We start from the raw sequence: 16481 nt of genomic DNA on the forward strand, positions 1-16481 counted from the left end.
GGACGCGCGCACCTGTCGTATTTTAACCAGAACAAACTGTACAGCTACTAAAACACTGTGGATTTAATCAAAACTGGACATTTTTACGGGAAATAACGCCAAGGGGACGTTTAACGGACACGTACGGCTGATTTCACCGCTAACCGCCAGCCTCTCCTGCCTTTTATTTCAGCACGAAGGGCGCAACCAGCTGACAATTTTGCGGATAAATAATTCATTTCTGGAGTAACGACAGTTTATTTTTTACAAACCGGACATCGCGACGCTCTTGGGGACCCTTTAAGCCCAACATCTAACGCCTTAACGTGACGAGAAGACAATGTTGACATCCTGAAAATATGTCAACAGCCTCAATGCGCGCAAATTTAAGATAATCGCGTAAAGTGCACGTGCTTTTATTGACCGGACACGTGAAATCTGCAAAAGTGGATGCTCCATTTGCATTTTTTTTTTTTTTTACCCCGTTATGTTCGCGGTCGAGCCGAAAGAGCAGCAGCTATGACGCGAGGAGCAGCGTCAGGGTTGTGTCACTGCCTCGCCGACAGATAGCTTCTCGTTTTTTGCACGGTTTTCCAATGTTTTGAGTCCGTGCACGCTCGGCATCATGTAGGGATCCGTGGCCATGCGTGATTCGTGCGTGGGAAAGCGTGTCTGCAGATGAATGCAAAGCCGGATCTGTGCTAAAAAAAAAACAAAAACAAAAAAACGACTAAAAATAACGCGTGCGATGCCGTGCTCGGTGTGCAGAGCATGAGAAGTGCCCACGTCCCGACTGCATCCTGTGTTTATGCAACATCCGAGGAGCCTGCGATGAAATAAACGACATTTTAAGTGGATTATTTGGAAAAAAAAAAGAAGACTCCATCCTTCCTCCTCGCATCTCTTCATCCCTTTTTTTTTTTTTTTTTTTTTTTTTGAGTCATCGCTGCAATGGAGTCCGTGGGAGATTTCGAGTACAGTAGGAAGGACTTGGTAGGACACGGGGCGTTCGCTGTGGTCTTCAAAGGACGCCACAGGAAGGTAAATAAATAAAAAAAAATAAAAATAAATAAATAAAAGGGCATTTGGGGGTGTGTTTTGGTGTGATCTAGGTCACTGCGGTGGAGACATATGGTTCGGCAGCGTCACGTTTTTTTTTTTTGTTTTTTTTTTTTGGAAGTGGGACGCCAGATTTTTACGGCGTCCTTTAACCCCACGCGCGCCACAAGAGGCTAAAGAGACTTGGAAGTGATGAAGTGCATCGTAAATACCTCAGATGACCTGGTTTAGACCTGGTTTAGACCTGGTTTAGATGTGTGGAAACGTTCTAGCTGTCTTCATAGTAAAGCTTAAGTTGGTCCTGGTGTGGTCCTGGTGTGGTCCTGGTGTGGTCCTGGTGTGGTCCTGGTTTAAATGTGGAAAAGTCCTAGCTGTCATCATAGTAAAACCCAGTGTAGTCCTGGTGTAGTCCTTTTGTAATCCTGATTCGGATAAGGAAATCCCAAGTTAGTCCTGGTTTAGTCCTGGTTTAGTCCTGGTTTAGTCCTGGTTTAGTCCTGGTTTAGTCCTGGTTTGGTCCTGGTTTAGTCCTGGTGTGGTCCTGGTGTGGTCCTGGTTTAGTCCTGTTTCAGATATGGAAAAGTCTTAGCTGTCATCCTAGTAAAGCCCAAATTAGTCCTGGTTTATTCCCAATTTATTCAGTTTATTCCTGGTTTATACTCGGTTCAGTCCTGGTTTTAGTGGTTTAGACCTAGTTTTGTTCTGGTTTAGACCTGGTTTAGACCTGGTTTAGTCTTTGTGTAGTCCTGGTTCAGATGTGGAAAAGTCTTAACTGTCATCCTCGTAAACCCCAAGTTAGTCCTGGTCTAGTCCTGGTTTATAGTATTGTTTTGGACCTAGTTTAGTCCTGTTTTAACCCTGATTTAGGTCATGTTTGGACCTGGTGTAGTCCTGCTTTAGTCCTGGTTTAGATGTGGCAAAATCTGAGCTGTCAACCTAGTAAAGTCTAAGTTTAGTCCTGGTTCAGTCCTGGTTCAGTCCTGGTTCAGTCCTGGTTCAGTCCTGGTTCAGTCCTGGTTTAGGTCTTGTTTGGACCTAGTATAATCCTGGTTTGGATATAGAATAGTCTTACCTGTCACTGTTGTATAAACAGAGCTTAGTCCGGGTTTAGTCCTGCTTTAGGTCTTGTTTGAACCTATAGTTTAGACCTGGTTTAGATCTGGCTTTAAAAGTTTAGTTAGTCCCGTTTTCATCTGGTTGTTCACAATAGTCTTCAGTGTTTTCAGACACGTTTGTGCTGTTGTGAGCGTTTTGAAAATATCAGGATTTATAATTTCAGTGGGATTTAAACAGAGTTGGATGAGCTCAGTGTCTCCAGTTACATCAGAATATCTGACCCCAGTGACTCTGCACAACCACTGGCCTTTTATTTTATTCAACACCTGTTTAGACCTGGTTTAGACCTGGTTTAGTCCTGGTTTAGACCTGGTTTAGACCTGGTTTAGACCTGGTTTAGACCTGGTTTAGACCTGGTTTAGTCCTTGGTTCAGTTCATGGTCTAGTCTTGGTTTAGTCCCTGGTTTAGTACAGGTTTAGTTTTGCTTTAGTCTTGGTCTAGTCCAGGTCTAGTCTTAGTCTAGTCTCAAACTAATCCTGGTCTAATCCTAGTCTAATCCTGGTCTAGTCTAGGTCTAGTCTCAATCTAGTCTCAGTCTGGTCTCGATCTAATCCTGGTCTAGTCTTGGTCTAGTCTTGGTCTAGTCTTGGTCTAGTCTTGGTCTAGTCTTGGTCTTGTTTCGGTCTAGTTTTGGTCTGGTCCTGGTCTAGTCTCAGTCTAGTCCTGGTCTCGTCCCAGTCTGGTCCCGGTCCGGTCCTGGTCTTTGCTCACTTGTGTTTGTGCTTTAATCCTTCTGTTCATTCATGAATCATGTGAATGAACTGATGTCGACATAAAGAACGGAGGACGAGAAAGACAGAGAGATGGAGAGAGAGATGGAGAGAGAGATGGAGAGAGAGATGGAGAGAGAGATGGAGAGAGAGATGGAGAGAGAGATGGAGAGAGAGATGGAGAGAGAGAAAGAGAGAGAAAGAAGGAGAGAAAGAAGGAGAGAAAGAAGGAGAGGAGATAAACAGGGAGGAGGAGATGATGAGAGAGAGACGGGTGATAAATGGAGAAATGGAAAGAAAGAAAGGGGGGGAGAAGGAGATGGAGAGAGGGGAAACTGAAAGGAGGAGGGAGGGAGCGAGGGAGGGAGAAGTGAATGAGTCAGGGGAGAGGGAATGATATAGAGAGAAAAGAGGGAGAGAGAGAGAGAGAGAGAAAGAGAGGAGAAAACAGGGAAGAGAGAGAAAGAGAGAGAAAACATGGAAGAGAGAGAGAAAACAGGGAGGAGAGAGAGAAAACGGGGAGGACAGAGAGAGAGAAAGAGACAGAAAACAGGGAGGAGAGAAAGAGAAAACAGGGAGGGAGAGAGAGAAAATGGGGAGGAGAGAGAAACAGAGAGGAGGAGAGGAGGAGAAAGTGAGAGGAGAGAGGAGGAAGGAAGGAGGTAGAGAAAACAGGGAGGAAGAGAGAGAATGAAAAGAGAGGGGGAGGGAGGAGTGAGTGAAGAGAGAAACAGATACAGAGAGAGGAAAACGGAAGGAGGAGAGAATGAGACGACGAGGAGGAGGATGGAGGGATGGAGATGGAGGGATGGAGATGCAGATGGAGGGATGAGATGCAGATGGAGATGGATGGAGGGATGGAGGGATGGAGATGGAGGGATGGAGATGGAGGGATGGAGATGGAGGGATGGAGATGCAGATGGAGGGATGGAGAGATGGATGTGGTTTAGAGACGGAGTGATGGAGACGGAGAGCAGGAGCCTGGTCTGTTTTTCCTCTCACTTGTGTAACACGTCCAGATTCATTCAGTGTTTCTGTTCCGTCTCTGGTGTTTACATTTACACAAACACAAAAAATACACAAGTTCACCTCATAAAATCTGAAAATAAAACTGAAATCTACTGTTTTATTTGAAATTAAATTAAAATAATAAACACTTAAATCTCCCGTATCACTTTAAATTGTGTCATAATGTTGTTTCCTCCTCAAAAACAAACCCGGAGTCCTGTTTCTACTTTTTATTTTTGTTTTAATAATACGAATTCTGTTCAAATTTCACATTTTAAATGCAAAATTTCAGAAATATTTGTACAGATTGTGATTTTGATTTAAGTAGATTAATTTTGTGGCCTTAATATTTATATTTAGTTAGAATTTAGTTCTACTGTGTTGTTTTTGTCAGAGGTTTTAGTGTGGATCTGTTTCTTCATTCACCTGGTTTAATTTGCATAAGTGGGCGGGGCTATGGACAGGTGTCTCTGCTCCTGTCTCTGCTCCTGTCTCTGCTCCTGTCTCTGCTCCTGTCTGCACTCTTGTCTCTGCTCCTGTCTCTGCTCCTGTCTGCACTCTTGTCTCTGCTCCTGTCTCTGCTCCTGTCTCTGCTCCTGTCTGCACTCCTGTCTCTGCTCCTGTCTCTGCTCCTGTCACTTCTTGTGTCACTCCTCCTGTCACTCCTCCTGTCATTTCTCCTGTCACTGCTCTTGTCACTCCTCTTGTTTTTGCTCCTGTCTCTGTCCCTGTCACTTCTCGTGTCTCTGCTCCTGTCACTTCTCCTGTCATTTCTCTGTCGCTGCTCCTGTCACTGCTCCTGTCTCTGCTCCTGTCTCTGCTCCTGTCACTGCTCCTGTCACTGTCTGTCTGTCACTACTCCTGTCCTGCTCCTGTCACTTCTCCTGTCATTTCTCCTGTCGCTGCTCCTGTCTCTGCTCCTGTCACTACTCATGTCTTTGATCCTGTCACTTCTCCTGTCAGTACCCCTGTCACTGCTCCTGTCTGTACTCCTGTTTCTGCTCCTGTCACCGCTCCTGTCTCTGTTCCTGTCTCTGCTCCTGTCACTACTTCTGTCTTTGGTCCTGTCTGTACTCCTGTCACCGCTCCTGTCTCCGCTCCTGTCTCTGTCTCTGTTTCTGTCTCTGTTTCTGTCTCTGTTCCTGTCACTGCTCCTATCTGTACTCCTGTCCCTGCTCTTGTTTTTGCTCCTGTCACTGCCCCTGTCTGTACTCCTGTCACTGTTTCTGTCACTGTCTCTGCTCTGCTCCTGTCACTGCTCCTGTCTCTGCTCCTGTCACTGCTCCTGTCTCTCCTGTCTCCTGTCTCTCTCTGTCTCCTGTCACTTCTCCTGTCTCCTGTCCTGTCACTGCCCCTGTCTGTACTCCTGTCTCTGCTCCTGTCTCTGTTCCTGTCTCTGTCTGTCTCTGTCCTGTCACTCTCCTGTCACTGCTCCTGTCTCTGCTCCTGTCTCTGCTCCTGTCACTGCTCCTGTCACTGCTCCTGTCACTGCTCCTGTCACCGCTCCTGTCACTGCTCCTGTCTCTGCTCCTGTCTCTGCTCCTGTCACTGCTCCTGTCTCTGCTCCTGTCACTGCTCCTGTCACTGCTCCTGTCTCTGCTCCTGTCACTGCTCCTGTCACTGCTCCTGTCACTGCTCCTGTCTCTGCTCCTGTGTAGTTGTAGTTTGGTTGATTTTCTAGGATTGGGGCACATGACTTTGGGATTTAGTAAATCTAGTTTGTGACAGATGCCCTCCCCTCCCCCTCTCTGGTCTGAGTCTTGGTCCTGGTCTTGGTCCTGGTCTTGGTCCTGGTCTGGTCTTGGTTTGGTTTGGGTCCAGTCTTGAGGCTCTGACCTACAAGCTTTATTCACACACTCGACGGAAGAAGAGACTGAGAATGAGGCACTTTTTTTATGTTTCCTACAAAAATTCAGTTCCGTTTTGATTCTGAAAAGTAACAATAAATAAAATAAACCCAAACACGGCATCGAATCTGTCCAGACGCTTTTTTACTAAACAAAAAAGGATCACGAGGTTTGTCCACACGGAGATAAATGAGCGCACGTGTCGGTAACAACAAAACAAAGAAAGAAAAATGGAAATCTGAAGCCAAAACACGAATCTGATCCACGACTTTCAAACATCGGACCAAAGATCTTTAATCAAACACAGACGGAAAAACAAGACACGAAGAATTACACTGTGGAATCTGATGATGGGTTTAAATAAAGGACAAGACCGAGGCTAAAACTGGGGACTAGACCGGGGACTTGGCTGGCCCTGTTTGGATTTGGTCCCCCGTAGGTTTCAGTCCCCCGTTAGTCGGTTTTATTTCCTTGACGTTTTAATCCCTCGTCGGGTTTTAGTTCCCCGTCGGTTTTATTTCCTCGAAGAATTTAGTTCCCTGAAGGTTTTAGTCGCTCAAAGGTTTTAGTTGCCCTGTTGTGGAACTTTTTAAAACTGAATATTCAACAACCATGTCGGTCTCGGTCCCCCGTCGGTTTTAGTCTCCGTCGGTTTTAGTCCCCCGTCGGTTTTAGTCCCCGTCGGTTTTAGTCCCCCGTCGGTTTTGTCGGTTTTAGTCCCCTGTTGGTTTTAGTTCCTCTTTGGTTTTAGTCCACTGTCGGTTTTAGTCCCCCGTTGGTTTTACTGTCTCGTCGGTCTTAGTCCCCCTGTTGTGGAACCTTTTTAAACTAAATATTCAAAACCCCCGTAGGTTTTAGTCCCTCGTCGGATTTAGTTCCTTGTGGGATTTAGTTCCTTGTCGGATTTAGTTCCTTGTCGGATTTAGTTCCTCGTCGGTTTTAGTCCCTCGTCGGATTTAGTTCCTTGTCGGATTTAGTTCCTCGTCGGATTTAGTTCCTCGTCGGTTTTAGTCCCTCGTCGGATTTAGTTCCTCGTCGGATTTAGTTCCTCGTCGGATTTAGTTCCTCGTCGGATTTTTCCTCGTCGGATTTAGTTCCCGTCGTTTTTAGTCCCTCGTCGGATTTAGTCCTCGTCGGATTTAGTTCCTTGTCGGTTTTAGTCCCCCGTCGGTTTTAGTCCCCCGTCGGTTTTAGTCCCCGTCGGATTTGGTCTCCCGTCGGATTTAGTTCCTTGTCGGATTTAGTTCCTTGTCGGATTTAGTCCTCGTCGGATTTAGTTCCTCGTCGGATTTAGTTCCTCGTCGGATTTAGTTCCTCGACGGATTTAGTTCCTCGACGGATTTAGTTCCTTGTCGGATTTAGTCCCCGGTCGGTTTTAGTCCCCGTCGGATTTGGTCTCCCGTCGGATTTAGTTCCTTGTCGGATTTAGTTCCTTGTCGGATTTAGTCGTCCCCGTCGGATTTAGTCCCCGTTGGATTTGGTCCCCCGTTGGTCTCGGTCCCCCCGTCGGTCTTAGTTCCATTTAGACCAAAAGTTGTTAGTTGGGTTTGTTTTCGTTGTTGTGAAAGCTGCTGTCGCGCTCGGATCTGCACTAAATCAATCAGACCCAGACCTCAAAAAAGAAGTGGTCTTGTTCCAACTCGGGTCCAAACCGTAGACGTCCGGTCCAAACGAACTGTTCCAAATGCATCATGGGAGGAGACTGAGTCGACCGTGTGGGTCTTTGGAACAATCTCGGTCTCAGAGTCACATGACACATCCATGTAAACGGCGCGTCTCCTCTGCCTGAAATGACTCTCAACGCCGTCAGTGACTCCAGGACGATAACAGATGGTTCTCCAGACGCAGCCGTGACTCATTTTCGAACTGGATATTTTCTGTGGTCCAAAGCAAGAAAAATATCTGATGAAGGCTTTTTTTGGCGAAACGTTATTCTAAAAATAAAAAAGCTTTTGGACGTCGGCCGTCTGAGTGTGCTGTGCATTTTTTTTTCACTTTTGTCTTGCTGCTCCTTGCATTTGCACCTCTACAAGAATTTTGGTGTGCGTTTTCTGTTTCTTTTGATTCAACGAACTGGATATTTTGCCAACAATGGAGAATGAAATATACGAAGATCAGAGCGAGACTATCGTGCGAACGTGTCTTTCCACTCTGCCCTACAAAGGCAAAAGAGTTTGAAACTGAGAAAAATTACTTCAAAGTAGGGGTGGGCGATATATCGATATTTTAAATATATCGAGATATGAATTCAGACATATCGTATATATCGATATAATGCTTATATTCAATTCTGATTTCGCCGCTTCGCTTGTTTATCTTCTCTCTCGTCGCCTCCGCGCTCCCCCCCTCCCTGATTTTGTTCGCTCGTGTCTCCTTCACTCGTCACTGTCGCCGTGAACATCGAAAGTTGGTGCCAGTGAAAAACTTCAAGCACCACGAACCTTTTCCACCATTTACAGACAAGAACATCAGCAGCACATCCTCATGTTCCACTCGAGTCGCGTCCTTTAGCCCGAAAGAAGCTGAACGAGCTGAGCTGCAGGAGAAGTGCTGTTTATGCAAATGAGACATGTGCTTAAGTTTCGTTTCTGTAAAATGTAAACACACGTGCGCAAAACTGCATTAAACACATTATTATCTCAAACGGGCTGATGTGGCTCTAGAGTCGTTATGCTTTATATATTGTAGTTTAGCAATGTAAAGTTTATTTATGCAGAAGATTTTAATGAATAATCTGCTGCAGTGTCACTTGTACAATAGTGTTTGGAAACGTTGGGTTTGATCTGCAGTGGATTGTGGGATTAAACCTCAGAGCTCCTCCCTGCGGGATGGAACATGGATCTATTGAAATAAGGAACATCCTGAGCTTCTTCTGCTAAATGAGCTCGTGGTTCTGGTTCTGGTCTGGATAACAGAGTTAATGCAAAGATGAACTTGTGTTGAGTTGTTTTATTTATGAATGAAAAGAAGAAAATGTTTTATTTCTTTTATTTTACAGTTAAATTATTATTTATGTAATTAGGGTTTTTGTAATCTTAAATGTTCCTGTATGAACTGTCGACCTCTTACACTTCAATTTAAAAAAAAAAGGACCTTGTGGAATTTGGCAGATTTGTTTTTGCAGTTTTCAGTTTTAGGGGGTATTTTTTCTTGAACATATATCGAAATATATATCGTATATCGAGATATAGCAAAATATATCGAGATATATTTTTTGATCCATATCGCCCAGCTCTACTTCAAAGTTTGTTTTGCCCAGACAAATGTATCATAGACAGGGCTCCCAAAATTTTAAAACTAGTTGCTAAACTGAAAAAATATTTGTGTGTGAAAAATATTGAGCTCAAAATTGACCATTGACCCTTTTTATTTGTCAGTTCCTGTTGTCTGCTTTTGTATCACGAGACAAACATAAGGAGACGTGCAAAGAGAAAAGGCAGAAACCGACATGTTTATTATTATTTGCTTGATTTTCTCCAGACTTCCATCCATTATAAAAACATCTCACCAAACTCGAGTCATCATGGAGTTTGTCTGGAATGATCTAGAAGAGCTTTGTATTTCCTGTTTAGTTCTGATCAGGATCGTGCGGCGACACCATGGATCTATTAAAATAACTGAATACAGTATTTCTAGCTTGTTTCTGCCTCCAGTTGACGTAGTGACTTTCACTGGTTCTACAGCAGAAAAAATCCCATGGGCCGAGACAAGATTTTTCTCACAGAGGCAAAGTAATCACAAACTGCTCTTGTTCGGCCGACACCTTCACCTTTCAAACATGTCGCATTTTGTGGCGATTTTTACCTACTTTTAGATCATACACTTTCTCTCAACTCAAAATCCTTCAGCTGTCTTAAAAAACGTTTTACAATCGTTAGCTCCGGCCGCGCTCTGCTCCTCTCGCTCTGATTGGTCAAAGCGATCACGTGATACACGAGACCGCGCCATGTGATACACAACACCTTATTTGACGCGTATTACAAGCTTAACGCATCAAATTACTCTTATTTAACGTGTTAAATGATTCGACATAGATGGATAATGATCCTCCCACTGTTTTTCCCAGACAATAAAGTGCTTTAAAGTGCTTTCAGCCAATTACTGACCAAAAACAGTCCAACACCGATGTCCCTGTTCACATTCTTTACTCTTAAACACTTTGTAAATCGTCTGTCAAATTTAAAACGGTGGTCGTGCACCTCGACGTATTTATCTTTTCAGTTTGTCGCTCATTAAGCAACTGATTATTTCATTGTCCGTATACAGTTGTCAAAGGAAGACAATATGAAACACACAAACTCAGCAGGGGGAGGAGATCATTGTCATATGTGGAATAATTCGACGCGTTAAATAACAACAATTTGATGCGTCAAATAAGTTGTTAAACGTCAAACACAACAGACTCCAGGCAACTCCACAACACATCGTACGAGGAAAAATCTAGTTAAAAGGCCTTTATTTGAATGGCCAAAGCCGACATGTTTCGACCTTAACTGGTCTTCATCAGGGCTTAATTGATTAATTCAATTGATTATTCAAATAAAGGCCTTTTAACTATATTTTTCCTCGTACGATGTGTTAACTCTTTACTGTTTTGGAGTTGCCTGGAGTCTGTTGTGTTTGAGTTTTGATCCTTTTTTCCAAGAGCTCCTCTACTTGCTCCTACTGATTGGAAAACCTGCAGCAAACAGCCACATTTCTGTTTTTTTTGCATAAGTTGTTAAACATGTGCGTAAATGTGAACAGTTTGGCTCGCCGTACAGAGTCACCGGAAGAACTTCGCCGGGCTAAAGGCGAATCTGGGATCACGCGCCGTTGAGCTCGGCCCGTCGACTTGAACGGGGCCGACATTTTGAAACCCCGGGACTTTGGCGACACTTACACAGTTAAACAGTTTGTACAGGATGAATAAATACACACAACACTTTCACTTTAAAGATCACTGAAGTATAATTGAACACAAAGATTTTTTCATTGAATGTGTTAAGACCAGGGCTGGTATCATTAAGAAGTTGCCGATACGATACATACCTGGATACAGTGCACTTTTGTTTCAATACAATATATTTCAAATCGATTCGATACGGTTCAATAAAAATAAATGCTAAATTATTACTGTGATACTAAAAGTGTTTGTTAAACCACTTCTTGTGCAAAGTTAATATGAAATGCAGCCATTTTAATCATCAAAACAGTGAAAATGTCAAATGTGTCGCATAAACGAGTTTCCTTCCACTGAAAAAGCAACAAAACTGTAGCTGGAACAAAATAATTGAGTAAAATACACCAAAAAATAGTCTTGGTGATATATCGATACAGCAGCCCACAATATCGATACTGTATCATCAAATTAAACAATACAATATCGATATTTCAATATTTTTTGCACACCCCTAGTTAAGACCTTGAGCCAAGGACGCAACAAAATATATTTATGAACTAAATCACAAACAAAACATTACATGAAAACTTATTTTTGGCTCATGATAAATAAGAGGAATAAGGGTCAAAGGGAGAATTTGGGCTCAATATTTTTCACGATATTTATTCACATGATAAATAAAGAAGGTCACAAATATAAACAAAACGACATGAACTCATTTACTAGTGAGGAAAAAGTGACGCGTATTTCCAGAAGATAAACATCGGTGAAACGTCAGCGGGACCAGTTTTGTTTGTTCTATGATACAAAAAAAAGTATTTTATTGCCTGGTGCCGAACAAATACTCAAACTAGTGATGTGAAAACGCCTTAAGACCCTCGAGGGACCAGAGAGACCAGGGACCGGACCGAAGTCTTTACATGACGTCATACTGTTTTGATGGATCTTTCTTTGTAAACATGGCGTGTCGGAGTTAACTTTAGACCCTGTGGATTTGAGACTCTGATTCCTCTCACGGGAAGTTGTTTTTATCCCCGACGCTCGCACCTCCAACGCCGAAGGGAAAACACGTCCGTCAGATCTTTATTTAGTCGCTGGTGTAGTTGGCGCAGCTCGGCTCTGTCGTCCTCTGCGCTCGGCCCCGTGACCCTGAGATACTGGGATGGGTAAAGTTTCAACTGTCCTTCATGAAAACAGAGAAAGAGGAAGAGAGGAGGGATGGAGGGAGAGAGGAAAGATAGAAAAGGAGGAAGTAATTTAACCTTGTACTTCCACCAAGAATGGACCCGTAAGAGCTCATTTTCAGAAATTCCGTTTGAAATGAAGGAAATAGATAAACAGTAGATGTTTTTATTAGTTTAAACTTTAAACTCTGTGACCGTGTTTAGGACTTCACAGTGTAAAAGTGAAGAGGGTGACTTGTTTCTGTTTGTGAAAACCCGGACACCTAACCCGGGGTGAGGGTTGGGCTGGGGCTGGGCGATATAGAGCAAAAAAACTCTATCTCGATTATCTTTTGTTATATCTCGATATACGATATATATCTCGATGTTTGTACAGGAAAAATACCCCCTGATACTGAAAACTGCAAAAACAAATATATCAAATTCCACAATAATCCGTGTGTCACTTGTTCATTCGTTTTTTTCAATATAAAACCAAAAATACCGGAGACTCAGAGCCCATGGCCGGAGCTTGAAGCTGAGGCTCTGGTCCCCGCGGAGGCTCTGGTCCCGGCCTGGTCCCGGCCTGGTCCCAGTCTCAGTTCTGATCGCAGTCTCGGTCTGGTCCCGGTCTGGTCCCGGACCTGGATCAGTCCTGGTTGAGTCCGTATGCAGTGCAAACGTCCGACATCACAGTCACTGAAGTCACGTAAACGGGAAATGGACGTTATCCATTTTTTCCATTTTTCATTTAAACACAAAATCGAAAACTGAAAAAACGAATCATTATCTGTTTTTTCATTTTGGTTTTGGAGACAAATAATGAAGAAAACTGTTGTTTTTTTGTTTTCTTATTTTTGGTTTTATATTGAAAAACGAATGAACGAATGATACACGGATTCACAAAGTATTTTTTTCCTGAAGTGTAAAAGGTCGACAGTTCATGTAGGAACAAAGTGTTTCTGCCACATTTAAGATGACAAAAAATCCCTGATTACATAAATAATAATTTAACTGTAAAATAAAAGAAATAAAACCTATTTTTTTCTTTTCGTTCATAAATAAAACAACTCAACACAAGCTCATCTTTGCATTAACTCTGTGAACAGTACAATAACCACGAGCTCCTTCAGCAGAAGAAACTCAGGAGGTTCTTTATTTTAACAGATCCATGTTCCTCACCAGCGTCAGGATCTGAGGTTTAATCCCACAATCCGCTGCAGATCAAACCCGACGTTTCCAAACACTGTTGTACAAGTGACACTGCAGCACATTATTCATTAAAATCTTCTGCAAAAATAAACTTTACATGACTAAACTTTACAACAAATAAACATAACGACTCTAGAGCCACATCAGCCCGTTTGACATTATAATGTGTTTAATGTGTTTACATTTTACAGAAACTAAACTTGAAACTGCATGGCTAATTTGCATAAACAGCACTTTCCTTGTGCCACTAATGCGTTCAGCGTCTTTCGGACTAAAGGACACGACTCAGTGTTCATATGAGTGTTCTCTCTGTGACAGAGGAAGTGCTGCTGATGGTTTTGTCTGTAAATGCTGGAAAATTTTCGTGGTTGAAGCTTGAAGCTTTTCACTGGCACCGACTTTCAGCGTTCACGGCGACAGTGAATGAGACACAAGCCGCAAAACCAGGGAGGCATTGACACACAGAGAAGACAAACAATCAAAACGGCAAAATCAGAATTGAATAGAAGCATTATATCGATATTTACGATATGTCAGAATCCATATTGAGTTTTAAAAATATCTCGATATATTTAAAATATCGAGATCGCCCAGCCCAAGTTGGGGCCTCGACACTGAGGGACTCTGACCTCGCAAACTGTGCACATGGCCTCCCAACTGTCTCGACCGGGACGGAAAACGGGGAATTTTTTGTCCAAGTCATTGTTAAATGCGCATTTGCGCTTCGACATGTTGCAGACTGACCGACTGTTTGTGTCTCGCTCCTTCTGATGCACAGACGCTACGAGAGACACTCAGTTTAATGGCCCCAATGAAAGATCATGAAAACCCAGACATTTGCATCACTTTATGAAAAAAAATAAAAATCTGGACGCCCAGGACAGGATGCAAAAAACGTCCGGGGAAAAAAATGGACGTTTGGTCATACACCTGAAAGCTCAGAATAGTGTGAGATTGTTGTCAGAAATGCTCATTCTCTCAAATATTCAGGTTCAACAGTTTGTTTGGAGCTGCTTGGAGCTCAAAAATTGAAAAAAATTGAAAAAAAAAAAAAAAAGACTGGCAACCACAGCACCCCCCTTAATTAAGATACACAATATTTGACAACAGCTTTAAAATCTATGACCAAGAATCTACAATTATACAAATGTTCAACTTCCTGCTTCAATGTTTTTAAAGTTATGGTCTCTCAAAAATGCTTGTAAATTAAGGTTTCCAAAATTTGAACAGGCCATAATGACTGAAGGGATTGAGCTAAAGTTTTAGATCCTTTCATTTGGTAAGTTTAGAAATGTCTGGACATTTTTTCAGCCAAATGTGAGATGACTCAGGGGAGATTCCTTGAAAACTGCTGATTTCATACGGACTGACCCAGAAATGAAAACTCTGTGAAACCGAGTGCGTTTCAGTTTAGAAAAAAGGGCGTCTGACACACGGGGAAACGGGAGGGTTACTCAGTATTTTTTGTCACTTAAATACTAATTTTTGAGTGTAATAATGTTTTGTTTGTGTTGTTTTTGTGCAGAAAACCGACTGGGAGGTGGCCATCAAAAGCATCAATAAGAAAAACCTGTCCAAGTCCCAGATCCTCCTCGGCAAAGAGATCAAGATCCTCAAGGTGAGACCGTTAGAATTAACATCTGCAGGGAGTGTCCCCGCGGCTCTGTGTTCCCAAAGTCCAGTTTTCTCACATTTTAAAGATCTTTGTGGAAAGAAATGAAAAAACTCCCAAATTCCCAACCTTGAACCAGAATCTCACGCTGCAAACCGACCTCCACCTCGAGAAAGTGCAGTGGAACGAATCAAATCGGGTTCTGAACACAAACTGGGGCTGGTTTGGTGTAGAGTCGGTTGGATTTATGTCACAGTAAAAATGTCGGCGCCACAGTAAACAAGGAGAACTGACTCTGTTAAGTTGTGTTTGTGTAGAGAAAGTGTCTCTAAAAACTTTGTGGTGACCTTTACACTTTCTTTCACATCATTCGACAGTAGACAGAAGTTTTTTTCTAAATATGTAATTGTCAAACTGCCAGAACTAAGTAGCTGACGGCCGACATCAGCTGACAGAAGTGTGTTCAGTCCCTCAGTCGTCCAGGTAGAATCCACAGCAAAAGACAAATTCAATTTGTTTGTTTTTGACCCAAATAAAGATTTGTCCAGTTGACAAATTGAATTTGTCCTTTGCCTTTAGCAAACAGACTCTATTTATTAGCAGGAGCTCACAATAACGTGAACTACCTCAGGTTGTTCTAAGCTTTTAGGAGACACTTTGTCTGCACCAGAGGCAGTGAACAGTAGGCAGCTCCAACCAGCTGCCCTCAGTGTCACTAATGGACGACGCCTCAGAACAATTAGATTTTCTCTCAATATGACTTTACAGTAACTGGGAGGGGTTTAGTTTTAAACAAGAAAACATCATCACAATAGAGTCTGACTGTCTAATCTGTTTTAACTGTCAAAACATTCATCCTTTCATGTTAAAATGGATGAGTCAGCGTGACCCTGATCTGAACATAATCACAGTGTAATAATCATAATCATAATCATCATAATCATTATCATTATCATATGTGATGGATGTAAACAAAAGTGGAATTGTACGAGCAAAAAAAACAAAACAAAACAACTTTCATCAGTTCTGGTTTGGTGTGGGCCAGTCGGACACCGAAATAATAAGACAAGTTTCTAATCCAACATAATTCAGAAAGAGACGTGTGTGTCTCAAGAACAATGGGGGAAAAAAAAAAAATTAATATAATATATCAACAAAACAGTGCATTATAGTGAGGGTCCCGAAATGGGGCCCCCAAATTGTTAACTCTGCCACTGGTCTACACACACACACACACACACACACACACACACACACACACACACACACACACACACACACACACACACACACACACACACACACACACACACACACACACACACACACACACACACACACACACCTTAATACATCAAAATGACCAAAAGACAGTTCTCATTACTACTTTCTGAGTACTGGAGTAGTTTATGCTGAAATGGCGCTTGTGGTTTTCATAATTGAACAAAATAAACATTAAAGTTTTTCGGGCTCCATCTTTCCCAACTGTAACAATCAAACACATTTACAACGGATGTCGGGAAAACTGACTCAGATTTATCGACGTCCGACATTCAGTAAATTCAGTCAGCAGAGCGAGATCAAAAAACGAAAAAACTAAAATCTGGTCCAGTTGTATTTTTGGAGTAAAAATTAAAAAACACAGATACTTTTATTTTTAATCCGAACTGCTGATCCCGACATGAACTGTAAAAACCATCAGACTGGTGCTTCTGCTTATCAGACAGAAGTGTGTATGAGTCACACTGTGGTCCTGTGTGCGTCCGATTGTTTTTGCTGACGTGTTGTGTTTGTTTTTGTTCCAGGAGCTGCAGCATGAAAACATCGTGGCTCTTTACGATGTTCAGGTACGTCCTTATCGCTCGATAAACTCATGACTCATGTGGAACTGG

General features: G+C 42.6%; 1 protein-coding gene across 1 annotated transcript in view; it reads left to right on the forward strand.

Annotated features, from left to right (window-relative positions):
- Positions 1–16481, forward strand: part of ulk2 (unc-51 like autophagy activating kinase 2) — a 90495-nt gene continuing 74014 nt past the window's right edge. The window contains exons 1-3 of the mRNA XM_055166721.1: positions 1–1020; positions 14503–14595; positions 16395–16436. Of these exons, the coding sequence (XP_055022696.1) occupies positions 931–1020; positions 14503–14595; positions 16395–16436 (225 nt within the window). The 5' untranslated portion in view covers positions 1–930. The remainder of the gene's footprint in view (positions 1021–14502; positions 14596–16394; positions 16437–16481) is intronic.

Source organism: Boleophthalmus pectinirostris, unplaced genomic scaffold (assembly GCF_026225935.1).
Source record: "Boleophthalmus pectinirostris isolate CB_2022bp ecotype Guang Dong unplaced genomic scaffold, ASM2622593v1 HiC_scaffold_9, whole genome shotgun sequence".
NCBI lineage: Eukaryota > Metazoa > Chordata > Actinopteri > Gobiiformes > Gobiidae > Boleophthalmus > Boleophthalmus pectinirostris.